Source organism: Hermetia illucens, chromosome 4 (genome assembly GCF_905115235.1).
Source record: "Hermetia illucens chromosome 4, iHerIll2.2.curated.20191125, whole genome shotgun sequence".
Lineage (NCBI taxonomy): Eukaryota > Metazoa > Arthropoda > Insecta > Diptera > Stratiomyidae > Hermetia > Hermetia illucens.
The window spans coordinates 10,133,728-10,158,696 of NC_051852.1; the positions used below are offsets into that span (position 1 = coordinate 10,133,728).

At 43.3% G+C, this 24,969-nt stretch overlaps 1 protein-coding gene across 4 annotated transcripts in view; it reads right to left on the reverse strand.

Annotated features, from left to right (window-relative positions):
* Positions 1-24,969, reverse strand: part of LOC119654370 (disheveled-associated activator of morphogenesis 1) — a 200,624-nt gene that overhangs the window by 39,894 nt on the left and 135,761 nt on the right. For all 4 annotated transcript variants that reach the window (XM_038059718.1, XM_038059719.1, XM_038059721.1 and 1 more), the window contains exon 2: positions 18,309-18,800. In XM_038059718.1, the coding sequence (XP_037915646.1) occupies positions 18,309-18,800 (492 nt within the window). The remainder of the gene's footprint in view (positions 1-18,308; positions 18,801-24,969) is intronic.

Genomic DNA, 24,969 nt, shown 5'->3' on the forward strand with positions numbered 1-24,969 from the left:
GAAGAACAACCCTCCCAAAAAATATTGAAACACTCGGAGGAAGGCTTCATGAGAGCGACAGTGAAAGGAGTTCACATATATATCTGCTATATTCCACCCAACGGTACACTTCCGGAGTATAGGCGAATGCTGAGTGATAATCATAGCAGAAGATTTTAATGGGTAGGCTCTTGAATGGGGCAACCGGAAAATGCATGTGAGAGGACGTGTTCTGCTCGAAATATTCGCAGAGGTAGACGCGGTATTCGCGAATGTTGGGACCTCATACTCCTTTCAGGGGAAGCGAGGAGCGCCGCTTTAGTCAGAAGAGTTGTTTGGCAAATTATTGAGGATTACATTCGCAGTGACCACAAGGCAATCTGCATGGAGATCAAAGGCGAATCGAGATAAAAAAAATCACACGGAGTGCTGGATGGGTCGCCCAGTTGGATTGCAAAAGCTTTCGAGGGGGATACGAACTCTGCGCCGCTTGAGCCTGATATATCCTTAATTGGTAAGAAAAGTGACCCAGATCACCCAATGGGTGAAGAAAGCATGCGATGCAGACAGAAGGCCACTGTTCCCCAGTAGGCAGTTCAACTACTGGTGGAATAACGAAATGGCAAGTTTGCGAGCCGAATTATCTCACAGAGAGAACTCTCTGGTATGGGATGGATGAGGGTCCCAGAGAGAACATCGTTACCAAGGGGGTGCCGTAGGGCTTGGTACTGAGTCCCTTCTTGAGGAATGTCATGTATAATGGAGTACTTATTCTTCCCGTCCCAGAGGAACTTACGATTGTGGGCTTTGTGGATGATCTGGCTGTAGCTGCTGCAGCGAAACACCCCGAAGATGTAGAGATTTATGCGACGGAGACTTTAGAGTGGTAAAGGTCTGGTTTGGAAAAGTCGGAATGACGCGGACGAAACAATGGATGTGATCTTAATAACGAACCGTAGAAAAAAAACATCGTGAAGGTGGAAGTCGGTAGATATATAATCACTTCTAAACTGGCAGGACCTGGGGGTGATGATTCAGGCCAAACTAAACACAGAACTTTCAAGAATGTTGCCGAATGACGGTGGAACACACAACAGAAACACTGTAGAGGACTGCGTTTAGCCCGTGTGATGCGATCCATACTAATCTACGCGCCACCCGTGTGGACGGAGGCGCTTGCAAACTCTCAAAGACGGAAGCGGATGAATTCCGTTTACCACCTGATGCTTTTATTATTGTGTAGTACATTTAGAATCACATCAGATGCGGCAGTATTGGTGGTCCCAGCGGAGATGCTGGCGAATGCAACGAGTGTACTACATAAACCATCCACATGGAACGCAAGAATGCTGCAAGATCAGAATGCCAAGATCTCTGGCAACGCAGATGGGACGAGCCTTTGAAGGGCCAGTGGACGCACAGGCTCATTCCCAGCATTAGGGTATGGCTTGGGAAGAAACACGGAGAAACTAACTGTCATGTTACCCATGATGGTTACTACAGGCAGTACCTACACCACTTTGGGCTAGATGGTTCGCCGAATTGACTTGCGTGCAGTGGGACACCGGATGATGCACAGCATGTGATGTTTCACCGCCCAAGGAAGAGACCTGAACCAAGCGTTGGGAAAGAACGCGAGCTCGGAGAGTATAACTGTGGAGATGTTGAGGTCAAAGAAAAACTGGAGCTGGTGAAGGGAGGAAGGAGGGGGAGCTCAAAGGACGAGGATCGTGAGTACCTTAAGGTAAAGCCAGCCCCGAAGTAATACCTAAATGGTGGTCCCAAAGAGGTGGACTATATAGCGAGATTCAAAAATTTGATATCTCTTGGACTACTGTTCAGATATTGTCAGCCTGTCCAAGAGGGTTTGGTGATAACATTGGTTTGGATTCAACAATCACTCACATATGTAGGTGAGTACCCCCTGCAATCATCTCACTTGCTTAGAACGTTTACGAAATTCTAGAATAGAACAGCGGATGGTAATCCATGAATGCTTCAATAAAATCCGAGATCTCCGTGAGGTACTCCTTGCATCATTCAGGTCATCCCCTGGTTGACCGTTTATGATCTGTTTTGGCAGTTGAGGGAATCGTTATGATTTCTACTGAACTTCGGATAAATTTCAACTTTTGAGGGCATACCTGAATTATTGATTCCATATCTGAAGGTGAACTCGTTCACATACTAAAGATATCAATTATGTAAAGTGCGTTTCAACGGGCACAAACCCGAAAGCAATGACCCCAAAGAAACGGAAATATATTTCAACTTTCCATATTGTTTCTCAATTATTGCGCTTTTCACTTTTTTACAGGCAAATAATATTCAATTCGACAACTACCTTAGCTTCGAATGTAATCGATTCAAACATGACTCCGGGAGTTTTGCAAACAAGTCGACATTGAACCTCCATTAGACATGCCTTTCTTCTGTTCCGTCGTCCAAGAAAGCAACTGGTTATTGAACTCCAAATTACAACCGAAATGTTGCAGCAATAAGCCATGCTACTCAATTGCGGCCGAATGCGTGAACTTGACCCATTAGGTCGGCCCAGGTGACTGCATTCGCCAGTGACCAGTGACAAAGAGTCAAGTGTTGATCTCAAAAACTGGTCGTCTTTGCCATTAAAGCCTGAACTTTTCAAGCCATTTAACAATGTCTTACTTTTGGACAACAGTAAACAAGAAACTTAGTTAGTGACTGGTACCAGAGCAAGGTTCTACGTTTATGCAATACGAATTTTTTCACGGTCTTGCCGAACTAGAGCCAACCCGCTGGGAAGAACACACTCGCAACAGTGAATTTGGGGTACATCTAAGAAAAAACATTTTTCAGAGAAAACAAACTCCGCCAAGAGATAAAATGCCTTAAAAACATCCGGAGACAATGTGACCAAAGTATCTGATATTTGTGCAAAATATTTAGATAATTAAAAAGCACACATACCTTTCCTGCGAAAATAGTCAAGTGAAAAGAAAACACAGGCCTAAAAACAGAACTCTGTATCTTGAGCTTCGCATGCATTCAGACGAAAGATACGAAGCTGTGCAAAGCTAACAATTCACATCACAAAAAGATAAAAGACAAGATAATATAGCGAACCCGGTTGTTGACTTTTTCCGAGCTTGTATTGAAGATTCACTTGAATTTAAGTGCAATTACAAACATCATTACAATCGGATATTGTGCTCGCCTACTTAGTACCATCTTCAGGAAAAAGAAGCACCGTCAAGAGCGGTTAGTATCTGAAGGAAGTTCAGTGAAGACGATATTTCCCCTTTGGGATGAAAATTGAAAGTAAGGAATTCCGTAGTCGTTTAATGTCATAAGTTGACCTTTTCGGTTAGGAATATGATCGTGAAAAAAACGGCGGAAAATATAGTGAAGTATCTGTTGAGATTCAAGAGGTAAGATGATGATGATGGCGCGGATTCAATATAGAATTGAAAGAATTCAATTGGAACTATTCACTATGCTCGTTATTGGACTTAATTTAGTGCGGAGTGTTTTGTATGACACTCGAAGCTTACATCATCTGGGATTGAGGAGTTAAAATTGGGGCAAAAGATAGCCAATGCATGGTCCTTAACTGTTGGTTGCAGATACCATGAAACTTTCTGCCAGACCAGTCTTAAGAATCGAGTCACAGGCCCCAATAGTGCGATAAATCTTGCAGGGCCAAAATATTCGCCAAGTGAACTAAGAATTGCTCGTCATACCATCTCCAGGATGGACGGAAAGTAGAGTATGGGTAGGTAGGTATCAGTGGCCGCTCCGAGGAGCCCAATTAGCGGTTTGGTGCGTCGTTTTGATGCCACAAACTCCTAAGACTGTGACTGTTGTTATGGGAGCAGGGAAGCAGAGTCCACCCGGCTCGGATCTTTAGAGCCAGCCCGTAGCATTGACGAAGGAAAGCAGCTCTCCGACGCTGCAGCTAGAAATCTCTCTGAGGTCCCCAAAGAATGGTTTACCCAGTGTCCGCAGCCTGACTCGAGCCAGAGCTGGGCAATCGCAGAGAAAATGCATGAGGGTTTCCCTTCCTTCTCCGCAGCTTCGGCAATGCGAGTTGTAGGGTATGCCCAGCCTAGCGGCATGGTCCCCTAAGGGCCAGTGCCCCGTGCAGACCGCCGTAATCTTGAATGCATTTGCACGCGTCTGGCATAGGAGCTCTCGTGATCGGGCTAAGTTATAAGCGGGCCAAATTCTCCTTGACTTGGCACAGCTTGTAAGCCTTCGCCATCTCAGGCCCGCGGCTGCTAGGTAGTGCGAGTAGACTCGGCCCCCGACAGCCGCTAGCGCAACACCGACTGTATTCCCCTAGGGACTGCCAAGAGCAGAGCCTTGCCTGGCCAATCCGTCAGCCCGCTCATTCCCCTCTATGTTCTTATGCCCGGGAACTCAGAGGAGAGTGACCTTGAGCGTGCCGCCCAGATGGTTGAGCGCGTCTCTGCATTGCCCCACCAACCGGGAAGATGTCGTCGTTGAGTACAAGGCCTTGATGGCCTCGGTCGGTCAGAATGGCTATGTTACGCTTGGGGCTCGAATCACGTTCCAGCCATCGACAGACTTCCAATATCGCTAGTACTTCCACCTGGCATACACTGGTGAAACCTGGGAGACCATACGACTTGGATACATCGTGTGTATTCGAGAAAACCCCCGTGCTGACTCCATAGGCCATCTTTGATCCGTCCGTAAAGAATACCGTGTCATCTTTGCCAATCTTTGTTCCTTCAGCCGTGGTAGATGGAATTCAGGTATCCTTGGCTTGGTGGTGAATAGCATCAGTTGTGTTTTGGTTGGGTTTATGCCGAGTCCGCATCTTGCGGCCCACAGGCACACCTTTCGCAACGCTCCTTCCATGATATCGCTCATAATGGACAGAAATATCCCTGATACTAATATCACCAAGTCGTCGGCATACGCCACCATCTTCACCCCGCTGCTGTCCAATGTATGTAAAATTTTGTCCATTACTATTAACCCCCTGGGGCGTGCCTCTGTTCACAGCTCTGGTCAAGTGGTTGCCTCCCAGACCGGACTGGATTATTCTGGTACTCAGCATGGATATAATCCAATGCGTGAGATACCCCTCCGGTCCAATACCGGTCAAGGCTTCCTTGATGGCGTTGGTACTGACGTTGTTGAAAGCTCCTTCTATATCCAAGAAGGCAGCAAGGGTATACTGCTTGTACTGCAGCGACCGCTCAACCGTGCCAATTACCTCGGGGAGGGCGGTCTCTGTGGATTTTCCTTTGAGGTAGGCATGCTGGGACTTAGAGAAAGGCGTTCTCTCCATAATCGTCTTTAAGTGAATGTCCAGGACGCGTTCTAGGGTCTTCAGCACGAAAGAGGTCAGGCTGATTGATCAAAAGTCCTTCGCGGACCCATGACCGCGCTTGCCCGCTTTCGGTATGAAAACCACCCGTGTGCACCTCCAGGACTGCGGTATTTATCCTAAAGTGATGCAGCTTCGGTAAATCTCAACAAGCCACGGCACAACCCTTTCCTGCTGCTTCTGTAGCATGACTGGCATTATGCCATCTGGGCCTGGAGATTTGTATGCTGAGAAGCTGTTTATAGCCCAGCCGATCCTATCCCCGGTAATTACCGATTTGATAGTCTCGCACAGCGGGGGTTGCCGTAAACCCTCCAAGCTAGGTTCTGACTCACAGTCCTCCTCGCTGGAGGGAAAGTGCGTTTGCACCAGCAGCTCCGAGGAGTATGAGTTAAAACTGAAACTAGTACCCTTCTGACAGCAAGGTTCTAGATTAGTGAAAAAATACGCAAAAGGAATAAGGATTTGCATAATCAAGAAAACAGCATTGCTTCGATCAGCTGCCAACTTAGAGTTTCATGGAAGGACGTGAAGCTATGGAGCACAAGAGCTGCAGGGCAGCTCGGGGAACTTTGCAAAAGTGGTAGACCCTCTGTCCTGCCATCGACGGATAAATGAAAAATCACATCGCTGGTCAAGGGTAAACTCGGAGTTGGAGCTAGGACTGTGACAAAAATCTTAAATCAGTCACCAGAATTTCAAAGTCGTGGGAAAAAGTTAGCAGGACAACTGTCAGGGATAACGTCAGAAGCCATCCCTGGGAAAAACATGCTTAAATAAGGCCATCGAAATCACTTTTGCCTCAAAAAGATATAGACGATCGGAAAAGTTTCTATAAAAGGCTAATCAACGCAGGCTTTACTCTTGATAATGCGAGGGGCAAGCGACAACGAACTCACATCCTTTTTACGGACGAATCCCCAATTGAACTCTACCCAAAACCGAATCGACAGAATATACAAGTAAGGACATCGGATCCAAAGTCGATAAAGTTAGTGCAACGACCCAAACAAGGGCTTAAAATTATGGTGGCTGGAGGCATCAGTTTATACGGAAAATCTGAGTTTATTGTTGAAATTGAATTTTGCCAATTTACAGAAAGTGTACCAAAGTGCGATGGCAATATCCCGAAGCAATATCTCCGATATAAATGTAGGGTGGAGCTCGCTGTCAAACTGCGAAAGCTAGTATCCTACGGTTTGGACAGATTGGCCTGGTAACTCACTTGTTCTTAACTCCATTGAAAATTTGTGGGCTACATTAAAGGAAACAGTGTTCAAGGAAGATATTCCAAGAAATCGTCAATCTTCAGTTGAATATGTACAAAACCAGTGGAGTCGTATTAGTTCGGTCGACATTTTCAAACTCTGCGATAGTTTTGGACGAAGAATAATCCAATGCCACGAAAAGGGAGGACAGCATACACAGTACTAAAATAGTTTTGTTTAGGATAGGGGAGGAATCCTAAGTCCACATCCACTTGATGTTGGACTGGACCAAATGGAGAGCAACTTACTCTCACGTTTATTGGTCCACGGATCCTTCGTTTGGGGCATGGCACCCAAGCATTCAAAAAATATAGAGACAAACGGTTTCGTCCAGGGCAGAGGCAACTCGTCAGACGCTGCCTCACTTCTGCCCTAGGCAGCGTCCAGGGCAGACGCAACTCGTCAGACGCTGCCTAGGGCAGAGGTGAGGCGTCTGCCCTGGACGAAACCGTTTGTCTCTATAAAATAGTTTATTATTTTACTTAACATGTCGCCCTACTAAATAAATTAATAGGGATCCGAACGCTCATGTATTTTTGACTTTTGCGTCCACCCTGCAATTTTTGCTGCGAGTGTGCAGTGTGGTTCAGTCCTCATAAGACCTTCAGAGATCACTCCGGCGATAATGCCCACCGCTTTACCTGATGCTGTCCTAAAGAGTTTATACTGCAATCCTAGGTCTATACCTAATGTACAAGAGCTATAAAATGCACGGGATTCACTAAAATTATTATTAGGCACTGACATACCAGGTTTCCAGTTTGAGGAAGTTATATGAACACAAGCAAGGACTGCATGCATCTTATCAACGCCTAGGTGAGAGGTCGAATAGTCTGATTTCGATAGTGGATCATCCTATCAATTTCCTATCTGATTTCCGGTTTCTGTCTAGGGTCTATCAATTTTTTAAAGTTACAAAATGAACAGTTCCTTTTAGTTGTCTCACCCGCCAAAGGTTTGGAGACTACCAAAAACTGGCTATGGTACATTAAAAGTGGGTTACGCAGTTGTTTATTTCCTGTTCACTCCTTTTTGAAGTATAGAGCATCCATTCAGTCTATTTATTGTAATTGTTTTTTTTTGTCTCCATTTTTATTGAGTCTGCCCTTTACTTCCATTACAGTGATACAGCAAGACAAACGCAAGAAGAACTCAAATATCCACGACACCTAGGATTCGAAACCAGGACAACGAGAGGCCAACATACGAACTAGATAAGCAACTGGAAGTCATGTCACCGGAGATACTGCATCTCATACGGGCTGAGGAAGAGGGACTATTCAAGAAATGGGGTCGGGCGACCTTACAGAATATAAGTGCTGGATGCCATCGTCCAGCAAAACACCTCTACAGATGTCAAAAATGGTCTATTGTAAATACAGGAACTCTTGGACCTCATCACACACCAGTAAAACTCCTTGGAGACTGCCCAAGGGAAGTTGTAGAAAAAGCGAACCGCTCATTCAGCCGCTAGGTGCGCAAAACGCGGAGCCCTCAGCCCGCTAGAAGGGGAAAAGATAAAATCGAAAACGGGCGAAAATACAGCAAGGTTCGACATCGACGGCACTGTAGCAGAAGAGAAGAGAGAAACCAAGGTCAGAGGACCTTGTTATCAAGCCGAACGAAGTATTATAGATCTTTCGCGGGACTTCTTCGAAAAATCCGAAGAGAAGAAGAGAAGAGAAGAGGATTGGGTTTTTTTCCAAGTCTATACGTTGATATATCATACTTGTCGAACTTGGCTTGAAAACTGGCAAGAAGAATACTTTCAACGATACAGTCCAGAGCATTCTAGGCGTAAAGGAGTGGTTTTCAACCTATAACCCATATGCACCCTTTATATAAGGAATCTGGATGGCCTCATAAACAAACACGAGGGAGAGGAAGTGGTAAGAAGGGATAGCCCAGATATGAGCAACCTCAAGTTGATACCTACATTTACCAATTTCAAAACATGAGCCTATTATCATCGTCCCTGAGGAGATAGTGGGGCAATTCCTTCATTGCGGGGAAGAAAAGTTGGATGGATTATCTGCATGGTAAGGTAAATCGCAGTTCCGAGTATCTGTGTGTAGGCATTATTCCACCGTCCTCGTCGGACATGGATTTATCTAGAAACTACAATAAGAGCCCTGCCATGATTGGAACATCGGTACTGATTTATACTGAGCACAGGCTCAGCATTCATACCAATGGATGCGAGGCTTATCTAACACTTGTCCCGCAACAAAGGGATACGGTGCCCGAGTTGTACAGCGCAGCCCCACCCTGGAGCTCACAGGGAACTATGCCTGCAATATGAGCACAACCGCAAATAATCGGACCAAGGGCACATCCTCCAGGAATTATCCTGAAACATATGCGGTCAGAGGGTCATATCGACTCTCATGGTATCAGAAAACCTCCGGTGAGACTTCGTGGCAAGAGCCATTCCAGATGAATCCTTACAGGCAGAGGCCTGGTTGCCCTCATCGAGTACGCGGGTTGATCGAGCGAGAAGTACAGAGAGGAGTTCACCATACAATATATCTGCCACTCCTTTAATCTGGGTGAGAGGTACAGCCAAGTTGCGAGTGTGAGGCCATGACCGAGGAGATGACTTCGTTTGGGTTCGATGTGCAGAGATGACTTTTTTCAGTATTTATCACACAACAAATGGCCCAACAAGATTCTCCAGGTACACAAATGAAGACGACCGAAAGGACGGGATTAACTGTCCTAAATATCGGTAGTACCCTGACAATGCGATATCCTGGTTGAAAGGGCATTATCCCTGACGTGACTTTTGTTAGGGAGTCCTTAGATTGAAACAATGGAGGCTATTGGAGGCTTTCATGGCCAGAGATATCATCACTACAATTCATTCCGAGTGACAAACCTCGGCTCTCAAGAGGGATAAACGAACCACAAGTCCCTGTCGCGGATAGTAGAACTGCAACTGAATCATTAGTTAACTCAGCAGACACGGGTATTTTTAAGCTTATACATAGTTGGGAAATCGCGGTCGCCCGACTACATTTATTGCAAGGAGGTAGTGGCTGATGCTTGGGACACCTTTTTCTTCTGCAGTAGACGGAAGGGCCATCGACAAAAGGATGCTAAGGGTCTCCGGACACCACAATTGAAGTACAGTGGCAAGTTACACCCAAGGCATTCTTAAGTCGAAAAAGGAGGAAACGGATAGAATAGACAGACTAGTTGAGGCTCCCCGGATTATGGGATGTGGGAATAGGCTTCGTCTGCGGTAATGTGAAACAGTTTTTGGTTAGTATTCTACAGAAACCACAGCTATGTGCCTTAGACAGGAATCTGCCATTTTCTGCGTGAATGCATTTCACTTCCTTATCCCAAGAAAAACTCAAATAAGGCACCTCAGTCAGAGATAGCCATGCCCAATGTTTTTTTAAATATTCAGGAGATAATGTGACCAGAACTCACCCATTAAGGAACAAGCGCAACTGTGAATTCTATAAAAAGATACTAACATCCAGTGCTGTGTCTTTCAACAGTGTACCACTCCATATCTCGCTTTGATCGGAGAATTTTTAACCAAACGAAAAGTCCCCTTCTGGATACGAACACACTTGGAAGTCGACAATTTCTAGCCCATAAATAAAAACAGTCTGAAGGAAAGTCTTTTAACCCGATTCGCGACACAAGAAACCCCTTGGATGCACTTACAGGTCCTTTAGAAAAGCATCAGACCAAACTTGAGGTAGGAGCGTCACTAGCCAAGGAGAGTACTTTGAAGGATATTAATTTACATTTAATGTAAATGTAATAATTTAATTCGTGATAAAATTATTAATTATGATTTTCATTCTATCTGAGTTGACACTTCTACAGAACAGGACACAGGCTTAAGATGAAGAAGCTGATGACAGCCTAGAGGTTGACAATGAAGCACAACAGAATTCTTTGCTAGTAATCTCTCACATTGGCAAGTAACTAACTACTTGGAAATCACAAAGAGGGTCGGAAAATATTCCTAGTCGTTTAGAGGGCAGCGATGCAACTGACAAAAAAAGCACTCAAAAAACGGATTCTTTGATTACCTACCTGATGGAGACCTTTAGCCTTGTTGGGACTAACTGTCACGTTACAAACCTACCATAAGCCTCAATGCATGTTTGACACAAAATAAGTACATTTTTTAAGGTAAAATCATTGAAAAATATGGCAAATTTCGGAAAGAATTTTTGCTCTGAGATAGGGTAATAGACAGAATCCTGGTTAATTCGAAGCCGGTGAAAAATAAGATCACAAATAAATCTCGGTTCACAAACCCAGTTTAAGTACTTAGGGAGATTTTCTTCACCAAAATAATGTCATCTTTGAGTAGGGCCCAAGGAGATTCAACGCTGAGGAAACCGGGTAGTTGGTTATGAAGTGCAGGACCGCTTTTTCCGCTCCCTCACATTGGCATTCCATACCCCATTTCTTAAGGGATAACAAAAATGCTGCTCTAGCGACCTCGGGGTTTTTTACGAAGATTTTCGCTTGTCGAGAAGAGCAATATCACCCATCAGAGTAGATTTGACAGTGTAGGGCCCTATGCTCGCTCTGGCCCCACCATAGCGGATCCAAACCCAAGGGCAGCCAGGGCAAACGGCAAACACAGTCGATAAGTTTCAGCAGCAACTCAAAACCAGCTGGCTCTACATATTGTTGCTATTTAGTGCTGAAGATGCTGCCCGACTTTCGAAACAGTTTCGAATGGTGCGGCTCAAGAAAAAGGGAGTATACCTCCGTCTGGAATGTGGTCGTCATTTTCCAATCCATCTTCCATGAATGAACCGTCGGTGAAGATTATTATGTCTGTTATCCCAAAAGATTCGTGACCATTTACCGTTGCTATTCTTCTCTTTTGGTGACTACTACAGAGTATCTCTTTTAAAAGACGAATCTGGAAACCATAGGATCAGCAGGCGTTGGGTCTGTCAGATATTTGTCAAGGAATTTTCAGATAGACGCATGATCATATGATTGGTTGGCTTTCCACACATTATTCCTTTACTGATTCTCCCATTAGTTGCTTATTTTAATGGAAAGAAGGAATATATTATATAATACAGCGGAACCCATTATCAGTCCAGTTTTTAAATGACAATAGCATTGTCATTGCACTTAATCATGACTGAAAAAATCACTTGCAACGAATCAATATATTACATTATCACTTTTGAGCAACCAATTCAAAAACCACGCAATCCAGCAGCAATAATTAGATACAAAATATATCTAGATAATAAAAATCTGTATGTAATGCTTGCAAACGAAATAATACCGTTTCTCATTAGTGTGATTAGTTATTTTGATCATCCGCAATCAAGATACAAGGCAAATTGCGGAAAAAGATGCAACCAAGTTGCAATTTACCTAATTTCATATGCGATATTTTGCCTTCATCACTGCTTTGATAGTGATACTTTTAGCAGCGCATCTTGAATGATAGTTAAGGGTGCCTGCTCAAATGAATTTCGAAAAAAGTGGAAATACATACTGTAAGTAAGGAGTCAGTTAGTTTAGGGAAATGGGAAGAAAAGTACTTCCAAAAGTAAGGCTACAGATTCGTTGTATTATTGCCTGGTGCGGTTACCCAGACAATTTCCCAGTGCATCGCGGCGTTTGCAGGCTCTGGCGAATACAAAGGCAGCATTGTTAAAGGGCAAAGGCATCCCTTTGTTAAAGGGATCCTACTGAGGTATCTTTATTTTTGGTCCATGTAATGCAGCATCGTCCCATGGTGCATCCCTCCTTTTTTTCTACATTAGCTATAAATAACTGAACCCTCCACTCCGATAGTTCGGAAGCTCGTAGTTTAAGGAGCAGCCGCTTGCTGGAATTCCTAACAGAGCTTCCGTTTTTCCTGGATAAGGGATATTAAGAACATCGAGTTTTACCGGATGGAGGCATCCCTGTGACATCTTTTTTAAGAAGAATCTTGATAAAGGAAGATATGCCGTCAAAGTAAAAAGTAAGTACAAGTGTCAGCAATAGGTTCACCCAGGGGGTAGGGGTATTGCATCCGGATACGAAGTTCCCTCGGGGGCTTGAGATAGAAAACACTAATTGATAACTTATTCGATTTTGAAGGGGGATGCATGGTTTTTATTTCGGGAGTGTTTCTTGCGTAAAGGAATGAGGTAGAAGTCACCGGAAGCTAGATCTGGAGAATAACATGGGTATTCGAGCAGCTTGAATCCCTAATCTCGAATGGCAGGAATCGAAACCATGGCTTTGTGAGCTGAAACATTGTCTTGATGAAACATCAGTCCACCTTGCAGTTTGCACACCTTTTTTCTTGGTAATCTCCCGGAATCTTCTCATTTGGTCTGCATAGTAAGAGCCCATAATATCGGTCCCTCTTTTTCAAATACTCCACCATAATTACTCCTTCCACTTTCCAGGAAACGGATGCCCCAGCCTTTCTCGCTGACTTGGATACTGAATTTCCAAGTTAACGATTGCTGTTTCACTTCAGGATCAAAAGGATGATAAGAAAATTTCCTGATCCGCTTGGAACTTTCTAAGATTCTCCCTCGAAATGTAGACTCCTTTTTCCTTTCGCTTGACGGTTAACATTTACAGTACCTATGAGTGCTTCCTTAACAAAGATTTTTTAAACGCCACCATATGAGGTTTCTGTGACCCCAGTTACATACCTAATTGTCACTCTTCAATCTGCAATCTCAGATCTAAGTGAAGATTAGGCACCTTCTCCCGAAATAGGATCAACTAAATTTCATTGAAGTTTCTATTCGAAAGCTCGTCGAGGGAACATCGAACCTAGGTGGAACGACGCCTTTTTCATGATGCCCTTCACTTACCGCCAACATTTAAAAAAACGTTTAAAAGAAATTTCAGCCATTATCATTGACAGAATGGGATAGGATGAAGAGATGGAAAGAGGATGGATGATGATGGTGGGGGTTAATATTGGGGAGGTGGATTAAAAATGCCATCGACGACTTTGTATGGGTGGTGGATATATAATATTACGTATGGGATTGGCAACCAGCATAACAGACTAACCTATTTTCTTCTACTCTAGAATAGATGATTATCACTATTGTAAGTGACGAGGGCTCATGGAAATTGGTTTGAACGGAGGAACTGTTCCTCACCAATATTAATTTCTGAACCCTCGGCACTTCAGGACTAAAGTGGGGCATTTTTTCAAGAAGTTTTACCGAGTACGTATAGAATTTCATCTGATACGGATTGTGGTAGGTATCTGTTCAGAAGATTAGATCAAAAGTGATGAGTGGTCCAATCAACTGCTTGTGGCAGACGAATCCCATCTACTCTGGGATTGAGTTTTTGTATCGCAAAATTAGACAGAGGTGTTGACAAAATTCAGTGCTTCATCAATATGAGGAATGATGAACAGTTTGGATATAGTGGTGACTCTAAGGTAGTTGATTTACATTTACATTGAATATTGGAGTAGGGCTTATCTTAAAAAATAAATTTTAATGTTGAAAGTCATTTTTGGGGTCATCCTCGTTTCGTTTCCCAAATCTATACTTCGGCCGCCCAAATTTTGTTTCAAACGAACTGTATCACGTACTATAATTTTCATGGGAATGTAACGGCCGAACACCAGCGGGTTTCGGGATATCAAAAGACGAATTGAGCCACAGAAGGGATCAAGCTTTGTCGGATTCTATATGGGCAGGTTTAATTTGCGCTTGGGTCCATTTGGCTGACGAACTAGGAGTCTGAGGTAGTACGGTTACTATCGTAATATTCGTCGGTATTTGTTTTGATTCTCGGCTTGAAAGTTTAGCGGTGGTTGGATGGAGCGGTGGAGGGGAGGTGGTTCTTAGTTTTCTTGCCAGCTGGAGTAACCAGGACACACTTTCAGTTTATGGGAAAAAGGTTGTTCTGCATATTGATTAATGTAAATAGGGAGGAACAGAGAATTTTTTAAACATTATGTTTGGTATTTCGTCAAACCCTGTCAGCTTTTTATTTCTAATTTGTTTGATAGACCATGCAACTACTTAAGGCATCGGGAAGCAATTTTAGTATTTTGGGGTTGAGAGAGTCCTCAGTCAGCTGCCGAAATGCTGGCGGACCGGATCAATTGGGGATCAATTTCCTTCCACATGTTTTGGTCTACGTAAGTTACACTCAATATTATGTCGATGGAGCAAATAACACCTGTGGGTCGTTTTCTGGAACGCTGTTTCTGGGGAGAAAGCGTCCATTGAGTTACCTTTGACCTGAACAATCGGAAGCCGCCTTCTTGTGAGAAAGTAAATTAGCGGGGCAGTGCAAATGCATCTAAGTGATAGAAAAGAGCAATGGAAGAGTCCTGTTTGACTTATTGTTTTCGTATAGGATGATAATAGATGCATTAACGTTGGCCTTAAAGCTTGGATCAATCATGTTAAGTGTAGAGGGATGGATTTTGTCAAAAGCATTTTTTTTTTCGACGGAAATATGCCCTTTATGGTAGGATATCGGTACAACTGATAGCTTTGTCAACAAGCAGGGATATTTTTCTGAGCTTCCGGTATGTGTTTGGGTTGAGCTCAATTTCGGGCAGCCGATTTCGGAAGAGGTTGATGTAGGATCCATTCGCAGATTAGGATATCGGGATTGTAAATCTATGTCTTTAGGAAGGAGTCTTGCGGAAGGTACGTATTTCTGAATAGTCTCGGCTGCACGTTTTTAAGGTTTTGTGGAAAACAAAACCTTGTTAAAATCGGATTACTATCTACCTGTCTGTCTGTCACACGCATTTTTCTCGGACACAGTTATAGCGATTGACACCAAACTTGGTGGAAAGGTAGGAACTGTGAACGCTCACACATACGGTGAGTTACATCATTCTACATCGAATTTAAGTGGGGTAGCCATACATGCAAAAGGAGGCGGTAAACTTTTATTTTCATCAAATACAGTCATGTCGGATAATGTGGGGTATCAAATGGGAGGTCTCGACCAGTACTTTCCGAAGCCGGTCTTAGTTTTTACATTTGCTGGGAAGGTGGGGAGTGCGGCAGGTCCAGGGTGATCACTTCTTGAACGGACCTATTCTCAAAAACTACCTAAACGAAAAATCTGAAAAAAAAATCGCGAGGCTGCCACCATATGGTGCCTAGGCTCCGAAATACCCTCCATACCCTCCTCCAGATATCTGTTCAAATAAAGTCAATAACAGTATATTAATATAATTTTTAGTAATTGACTGCAAAACCCCCCTTAGGTTCATCCTAGAATCACCTGCAACAATGTAGGCTATAACATAGAGCATAATCCTACCAGGTTTGGTGGAAATCGCGCTATTGCTAACAAAGTTATATTAAGACAATTTTGTCGCCTTGTTGGTTCACGTGGTTCTGAGTTATCTCAGTGTATCAACGAAGGTTGTGATCTATGGTCTTACAAGATACTTATTTTGTTGGAGTTCCGCTCACTGGCATTCCCGAAATTTGGAGCAATTAAACACGACTGACGACTAGCACATTGAGAGGACAGACCCTTCAAATTATTGCATCATGGTCACTGACGCTAGAAGCGAAATAGAAGATGTTCCGATTAGAGTAGCGGAGATACCGTTGCCAATTTAGAGATGGCCGAGATATATAGGAACGGCTGTTTGTTGTATAAGAGGTAGAGAGAGCCGGGAACGTGTTTTGTGTAACAGGATACGATAGACAGCAGTGAAGTTGGCGATCGTTGTTGTTTAGCTGGGTATCCAACCAAAAAGGTCATCATTTAGATCACCTTTTATCACCAAGGATAGACGTTTTACAGATGGGCTAGATTGGTCGGCACACCCGGAGTGGAAATTGGTGAATGTCACTGGGGTTGAGAAAAAAGTTAGGACACGAAAAATATAATAAAGATAGGCGACGACGCCAAAACCCGAACAAGTTATTTTTAATTCGAAGATATTTTTTACTAAAAAGACAAAACGCTCTATCAGCCCTTCTCATCGCCTCCAATCTCGGACTGAAGCATGTTCAGACACCCTTTAATATGTGACTTCCATAGTGGCTGTCAATGAGGCGGCGTTGGGATATGTGGATTTGTTAGTAACCCTTTCAACTACGTTCTGCACATAAAAACCTAAACGATTTATCATATATCTGGACCATAATTCTTTCGACCAACCCGTGCTGTCCGACAGGCAATTCTCAACCTAATGATTTCGGTGGGCAGTACCACTATCCTGCAGGAAAACAGAAGGATTTCTAAACAACGCAATATCGATTTACGATTTCTGAGCACTTAAATGAACTACTTTTGTGGTATTGTTCCTTTTATTAAACAATCATCGTCAATAGACATGGGGCCTAGTACGTGGACTTTCACCGGAAATTTCGTTCTCGCGACAATAAGGAGATCTTAGGAGTGGTAGGTAAGCCAGTGGTTATTCCTTTCATTGATTTTTGCATCATCAGACCCCTCAGAAAACCCTGAGACTTCCGGCAGCGTTGTTTCTTGAAGAAATCAAAATCAAGTTGGAATGTTCAACTCGCTTTGTCCCAGCGATTTTAGAAAGCATTTAGTAGGGGAGATCCTTCTGGACGATTGGACACATAGTCTTTTCGCCCACGCTAACAAGCCACGCCAATATTCGCATAGACTGTCCTGGATCCTTAAAAGTCAACTACTAACACCTTTGAATGAAGACGAATATTCTGTATTCAAAGGTGTCAGTAGTTGGCACTCTCTTGAATGTGTCTTCCTTGCTCGTATTGTAAAACTTTCGTTGGATTTTTCCGACTCATTGTATTTTGCAAGGACATCAGGCGCCGTCGATCTCGGGTATACGAAGTGTCGATTATCTGATTTACAGTTACACTCCACACTTGGTTTCACAACTGGCTCTGTTTCGAGGCTAGCATGGCCTAGTAACGCCAAGGGGAGAATTTCAAATTGAATTTTGTGTAGCTTTTGTTGCCGCACTCTGAAGGAAGCTGGAGTAGGTGAAAGTGGGTTCAATTGAGCCGCGAAAACTTTAGTGGGGGCAAATATTGGAGGGTGTATCTGACCAAGGCTGTACAGGCGTTTGATTCGGATAATGTCTGTCAGGTAGAAATTTGGATAAGGAGGCTTTTTCTACAACTCAATATAGGAGTGCCACTTGTGATCGGTCAGCTATGGTGTTAACATTCACAACATTGGACTTCAGTCCATTGAATGAATGAATGACTGCGGGAAGTCTTGCTGGATATCAAAGGGAGTTAGTGTTTTGTGAGTTCTTCCCTTCAAATAAGTCTCTTTCTAAGGACTTTTGCTAACAAAAATTCATAGGCTCAAGTCAAGGGACAAAGTTCAAAATCTCCCAAGCAGAAATTTTCTGCGAGATCCGGCGAATCCTCTGAATATCGACTCCTTCTTTGTCTATCAATGACTCCTGGTCTGGCCGCGTAGAGCTCCTATTCATATGAGCATAGCCAAAACGGATTGGTTTGTGGGAGGGCTAAAAAATCTCTGATTCCTTTGAGGAAGAATCTAGCTTTTACCAGGATGGGTAGCAATAGAAAGGGATTATCGAATCATAGATAACTTTAAAGAAAGAAATATAATAATTTTTTTATTTCCAGTGAAGTCGAACTTTAACCCCTTTAAAAATGAATGAACGAAGTGAGCATTTGAACTGAAATTTATTTGATGAACCTAAAGACCTGCAATCGGAACTGGGAGCACTCCCTTAAAACCTAAGTTCATATAACACATATGTATTTGCAACTTACCTTAAAACACCCGCACCAGCCTCGTTTTCCGCGAAATGCCGGCATCTTCTTCTGTTGTGCCCGATAGAATCGATGGAGTGGTGTCTCTTTGGTATAATTACTACCGTTCCCAACACCAGTTGTACCGAAATTATATCCAATTATATTGTTATTGTTGTAATTTGTATTGTTATTAGTCGTTGTCTCATTGGTGTCGCAAGCATTATCGGAGCTATCGCAACCTTTCTCATTACCCACATGTGCTGAAGATGGTGCCGAGTTACCGCGATACAAAGGCAATTTATTCCAGCAATTTATGTCGGGCAAACGTGATCGAAAGGTGGACAGATTGAAGCATTGCAAATAATCAGTTGAGTTTTGATTGTGACCGTTGCCTGTGGTATTGGTGTCGTTTCCACTTTGATTTTGATTGGCAGATTGAGGATTTGTACTGATTTCGGACGAAGCGTCTTCGTCGCGATTCACACAATTGATTGGACACGATGGTAATGTCTGAAATGGAAAGAGGAAATATGCATGGTTATTACTAATTCAAGCAACAATACTAGGAGGAAATACAGTTTTAGATAGCGTATCTACTCTATGATCTCTTGATTGCATCCATACCCGGTCCAGCGTTTCAGTGGGCATCGAATCAACCGGATGCAGCTACTTAATCAAATTCCCATTAAATCAAATGGTTCGTTCTCTGAGTAATGCAACTTTGGGAAGAAAGTAGTTTGAGCAAGTCCTAGCCAAGCAGGAAAGGTTAATTCCAGCCCAAACGATCAATACAAAGCATTCAGAGGTGATTGTTATTAATTCACACATTCCACAATCTCTTTCCCGAATCCACTCACTATCACTGACTATCACCGTGAGCCCCGATCTGTGTCGTTCAACCGCCAGTTGATGCAGCCAAAAGTGAAGGTGAAGTGCATATTATTAATGAAATTGATAAATGCTTCTTTGATCGCATCACGTCTATAAAACCATGAAATCGTCTATCTAATGTAAGTGGTCATGCAGATGTGGATGCAGATATTCCATGGATGCAGTACCGTGTAATCATAAGGCAGCGTTAATGACCTTACCGTGCTTTCCTCTGGAAAATCGCCGAACAGACAACTAATCTGTTTGGCGCCAACTATCACATATCATACGTATCTTAGATTGCATCTTGAAAAAGATGGAAGATTGAAGATAATAATAACACTTATGACTATGAATGACCCTCTGACGGTTAGCCATGGAGTGTGCACTGATGGTGCTACTTTTGCACCTGACCGACCACCTAAGCTAACGGCAGTGGACAGTGGTCGTATTCGCAGGTTTTCACTTTCTGTAAATTGTAATGGGACAGTGAGGGGACAGAGTAGCGTGGAAGGATTTATTGTTGCGGGTTTCTAGTCGACTTCGTGGGACTCCTTGAAGTTGACACGAGAGAGAGGTGACGTGGTTTTCGATCCTTACGTAAGTTTGAGACGGATTCGAATTTCGATGGACTCGTGGTTACTTCCTATTACTGAATGGATTACCTCCTTTCTTTTTCCCATCATCAAAAACCACCCTGTAGTCCGCGCACACTACTCGTCAAGAGTAATAAAACCGCGACACTTTGAATAATATCAATCGTAAATTTCCTATTATTACCCTCAAATAATATCCGTAATTTTCCAACCCACACAACTGAGCTGGTCTTAAAGTCAATGAAATTATTAATCTTATTTCTCCAAGTATCTAAGATACTTGGATGTTTTCGTTAGATAGTGCAACAACAACAACGACTGCTGCATGCCAGTTGATATATAAAAGGGAAAGTTTACTTGGTGTAAGGTCTGTTGTTTTAGTACGGAGACTTCGTAGTGATCAATGGGTTTTCGACGCGTCTAACATCATCAATCAATTTGGATTGATTGAGTGGATTTCACGCTTTCATTGAAATTGTGGGAAGTATCAGCCGTCGATGGAGACATGAATAGGTGAAATGTTCAATGGATACGAGGAGCATATGTTCGAGAACATGGAAGACATTGGCTCCTTTCAAGATTAAGTAGGCGAATAAAATTCGATCATTCGTAATTATGAATGTAGCAGCTAATTGTAACTTTTGAGCCGTACATAGCATTATTCAAATATTAAATAACGAATAAGGAATAAATAACACGCACTTTTCGGTACTATCTTTTTTCCAGAGAAAATGAAAAAGATTTTTGAATCTGAATTTCGATAACATTTGAAGAACTTTTGTTTCCATCACGAAATTTCAAACATACAAACATTGAAAATCATAATTATTCAACGTGATAATTTCCTCATTATTACTATGTCACCTTCATTTCTTTTTAAGGTTTTGTATGAAACAGAACCTGATTAAAATCAGTTTACTGCTGACTGTCTGTCACATGCGATTTGTTTCTGCTATGGTTCGGGTTGTGATAGATGGTTGTATCTATCTTTATTTATGGCCACGCACTACAGAATTGAATTGCAACCGATTTGAAATTCATATCTATTAGCTTTTATGAACTGCAGGAAGACAGTAATGGAAAAACTCATACTCTTAAGACAATTACTCCGTCAAGATACGTACCGTCTTCTTCTTCTTTTTCTTCAGTTTATCTCCCGTTCACAAGCGGGATCGGTTTGTCGTGATCGGTTTCGCCATTTCGCTCTATCGAATGCCTGATCTGGATGCAATCTCGAGGCTTTTAAATTCCCATCCAGCGTATCAAGCCACCGTTGTTTCGGCTTGCCTTTTGATCCGTTTATCATCGACTTCGATGTTCACAGCAATCTTGGCAAGTGAATTCTCGTTAGCGCGAATTACGTGACCATACTACCGAAGATGCCTCACTTGCAGTTTTTCCACGATCGGTGCAACTCCACATCAATAGCGGATATTCTCATTTCGGATGTGATCAAAACGTGTCACGCCACTAGTCCAACGCAACATCTTCGCCTCCATTACCGCAACACGCTGTTCATTGTCTTTTATAGTCGACCAACACTCGGAACCATAGAGGGCGACAGGATGGACGTCATTGCGGTAAATTTTAGATTTGAGACGTTCGTTGATACGTCGATCACAAAGGACACCAGTTGTGGAACGCCACTTCATCCAGGTTGCGTTAATGCGTGAAGCAATTTCATTAAGCAGTTCTCCATTGGCTGATAGCATTGACCCGGGCAACGCTGCCGGCCTTAATGGAGGAAAATTAGTTACTGTCTTATCTAACGCTACAAGAGATTATATAAAATATATGTCTATGGCAGAGTCGCCGCCCGCCTTCCTTCTTTACGGTTCTGTGCCAAGTACTCTTGGGGCGACTCACTTGTGGATCGTCTTGGAAGAATGGATTCCACTGCATGGTGAACCCAGCTATTGTAACAGTTGCCCCTCCTTAATGTGTGACCTATCCACTGCCACGATCGCCTTCCAATTACAATGCATACGGGTTCCATGCCTGTGCGCCAACCAAGTTCTTCGTTTGTAATAGTAGGAGGCCAAGGTACTACGATGATACGACGGAGACAGGCATTCATGAAGGTTTGATGCCTTTGGTTCACATTGGTGGTCACTTTCCATATGCTCCTCTTATATAGCAATACAGAGAGAACGCTAGCACAAAATAGTCTCAACTTGATTTTAGCGTTTAGATGACTGCATTTCCAGATTTTAGACAAGATTGCGAAATCAAATCTATCGCTGTCAATGCGTCGAGCAACAACCAGTTCGATGCCACCATCGGTAGAAATTATTCTTTCAAGATATACAAATTGATCAACGTCTCCGATGCTCCACCTGTTAATGCAGGTAGGCAGAGTACGATGACCAGTCAGACTGAGAGCCTTGGTTTTATTGGTGTTTATCTTCAGTCCAACTCTACTTGCCAGGGTCATTTTTCAAGGTCCATCTGGTAGACTGCGCTTTGAACCACAAATTCCGTAGAGATCTTACCTAGGTGCAGCATGTGACATTTTGCGAAATCATATGTCCCTCTGATAATACCCATTAGTATCTTGGAATGTACAGGAGTCATGCAGCACGTTAGATACCTGTTCACACTTGAACTTGAAAACTTCCTGAAAATCGCGAGAAAGCAGGTGAAGTGAGGATCTAAACTCAGCGAACTGCTCTAAAATGATCAGATGTGGGCAATACGGAGCTGAAACTAATCTGTACTTTGGCGAGCAAGCTACCAAGATATTATTTAGTGGGTTATAGGACTATTTCAGCCATTATCTTTGCAAGAGCAGGGAGCTAGCATATACCTCTCTCTCTATTTGTCACACTCAAAACGGGGAATCTTTACAATCATCCTTTTCTCCCTTTCTGTAGGAAGAGTCTGGGATTTCAAGATTTCCATACGAGTAGAAGTAACAGATCTACAGCAACTGCAGATGCAGCGCGCTCTGCGCTAATCCCAGCGACCTTACTCCGTTTGAGTGCATTGATGGTCGAAATGATTTCTTTTCTGCTTGAAGGATTAGTCTGTTTCCGCATGTTACATTTCATCTACAAGCGGAGGAACCTCATCGGATGTGATACGGTTAACAACCGTTGTGGAGGAGCAGTCGACTGTTAATGTCCTCCAAAGGACCATCGAAAGATTTGTGATGACATGCAAGCTCTTTCCTGATGAGATATACGATTCTCAAATCATTACGATCTGCGGTATTTTCCGCTTCTCTGACCAGCTAATTCTCTTTTGTCATGGCGTACACTACACTAAACTTCTCGGGATTTCGCTCGATATCGGAAATCGAACGTGTCGCGGTCACCATCGCTTGCAGCGGCCAATAAAATCTTCCACCCCCTGCGTTCAGCAATCCATTTCCACGATGTAGTCAACCAGCTCTTATAACGCCCTTTCGGGATGTGGCCGACGACCTGCATCAGAGAAAAGAGCAGTTTTTGATGGCGGCTCAATGCTTATCGTTATACTCAGCGGGGAATTCAGTGGATCGGCTATCCGATCAACAAGGTAGCTCTCCCACTATCGAGAAATAGGTGGATCAAACAATCGGTTAATGTTGAACTTGGGAGGTCGTAGCTCTCCAACCTTACGAGAAGTGGTGGACGCAAGGCGTAAGCGAACGTAAGCGACCATCAAATTGTGATCCCTTTCGAGGCCGATATCAGTGCTTCTCTTATTATGTACATCCAAGGGACGACTCTTATATCTACTACTGATCGTAATGTGGTGAATCTGATTGCTCATATGGTTTCGGTCAGTTACCTCTGTGCTCGAACTATGAACCAAAGTCCACAAAACTCCCACCATTATCGTTTCTGTCACAAAGACCGTGCCTCTCCATTACATGTCCGCCTGATCGAGGAAGGGGTTAACAGAACTCACCTTGCCACTGAGATCACCCATCACGATTACAAGGTCACCTTTAGGAGGCCTCCCGTAAACTGCGTCTAATTGCTCGTAGCGAGGATCTTTCTCCACTATATTGGAAGTCCACATTGGTTTATAGCACTATAGAATGGTGATTCTTTTTACATTGAACCGGAATGTTGCACACAAAAGTTTGTTAGAAACCAGCACCCTGATCAAGCGCGCTTCCCGGTAGCTGTCAGAAACACACCGGATTTGCCTTTGCTACCACTTGGTTTCCCAGAATATAAAAGCACATTCCCGCAAGTGGTAGAGGGTTATTCTCCCACACTTACGTGGGTGGGATTCCGTACATTGTCTTAAGGTACTTTTGTGCAGATTTACCGCAATCTAAGGCTTTTAATATCAGTAACACACTAAAGCGACGCACGTTTAAATGGCTCAAATAACACTTATTTCCACCTTTTTTGCTCCACGGACCGTCTTTAGTTTGACTTTTTAATAAATATAATAAATATTTGGTTGTGCCGGTTTTTGCTAAGGTTGACTAACTTATTGGCGACTGAAAGATTAGTTTTTCTTTAAGTGAGTCATACCTATATCTGAACAGATACATTTAAGATTATCTTCGCACCAATTCAAGGAATGCAGAAGCCCCGTCAATCTTACATATTATATTTCCTTGGTTTCCCAATGGGCTGATTTTAGGATGCCTAGTGATGTGGTGTACACACGTAGCACTTGCAGCTTCTCGCACGGTCACGCTCCTCCTTCAGCATTGACAAAATTCAACTTAGGACGATGTTCCAAATAATGCCACCCAAAGCAGTCTATTTCTGATTCTGGGGTTACGAGTTTTATGTGCCGGGCGAAAAGTGTTGCATTTCGGCGACTTAACTGGTATGCTCTACAAAACTCCGCCATGTTATTAACATAGTATGCTGGTCCCAAGCCCAGGTAAAGGAGGAGGGTTTGAGGCAACGTACTCTGTACTATCCTCGGTAAAACAAAAATAAAATGCTGAGATCAGGGAAAGAGATAAACAGAGTAGAGTTGGAGTTATTCTACTATGCTAAATCCTACCTGATCTCTCTTGGTGACAGGCCCCGCGACAGGTCGACCAAGAAAATGCATAGAATGTCGTTACAAACATGATGATCGGATTAAGTCACAGGCCTCGGAGAAATGCTGGGGCGTCCACCTCAGTCTACGCGGCAGGACGGGCCCCGGTCCTGTCGAGAAATGGGCAAGGGTTCTTGACGCATGGACGGCGTCAGGACGTAAGCAAGTTAGTCCGCACACAACGAACAAAACAAATACGTGTCTGCACGCTA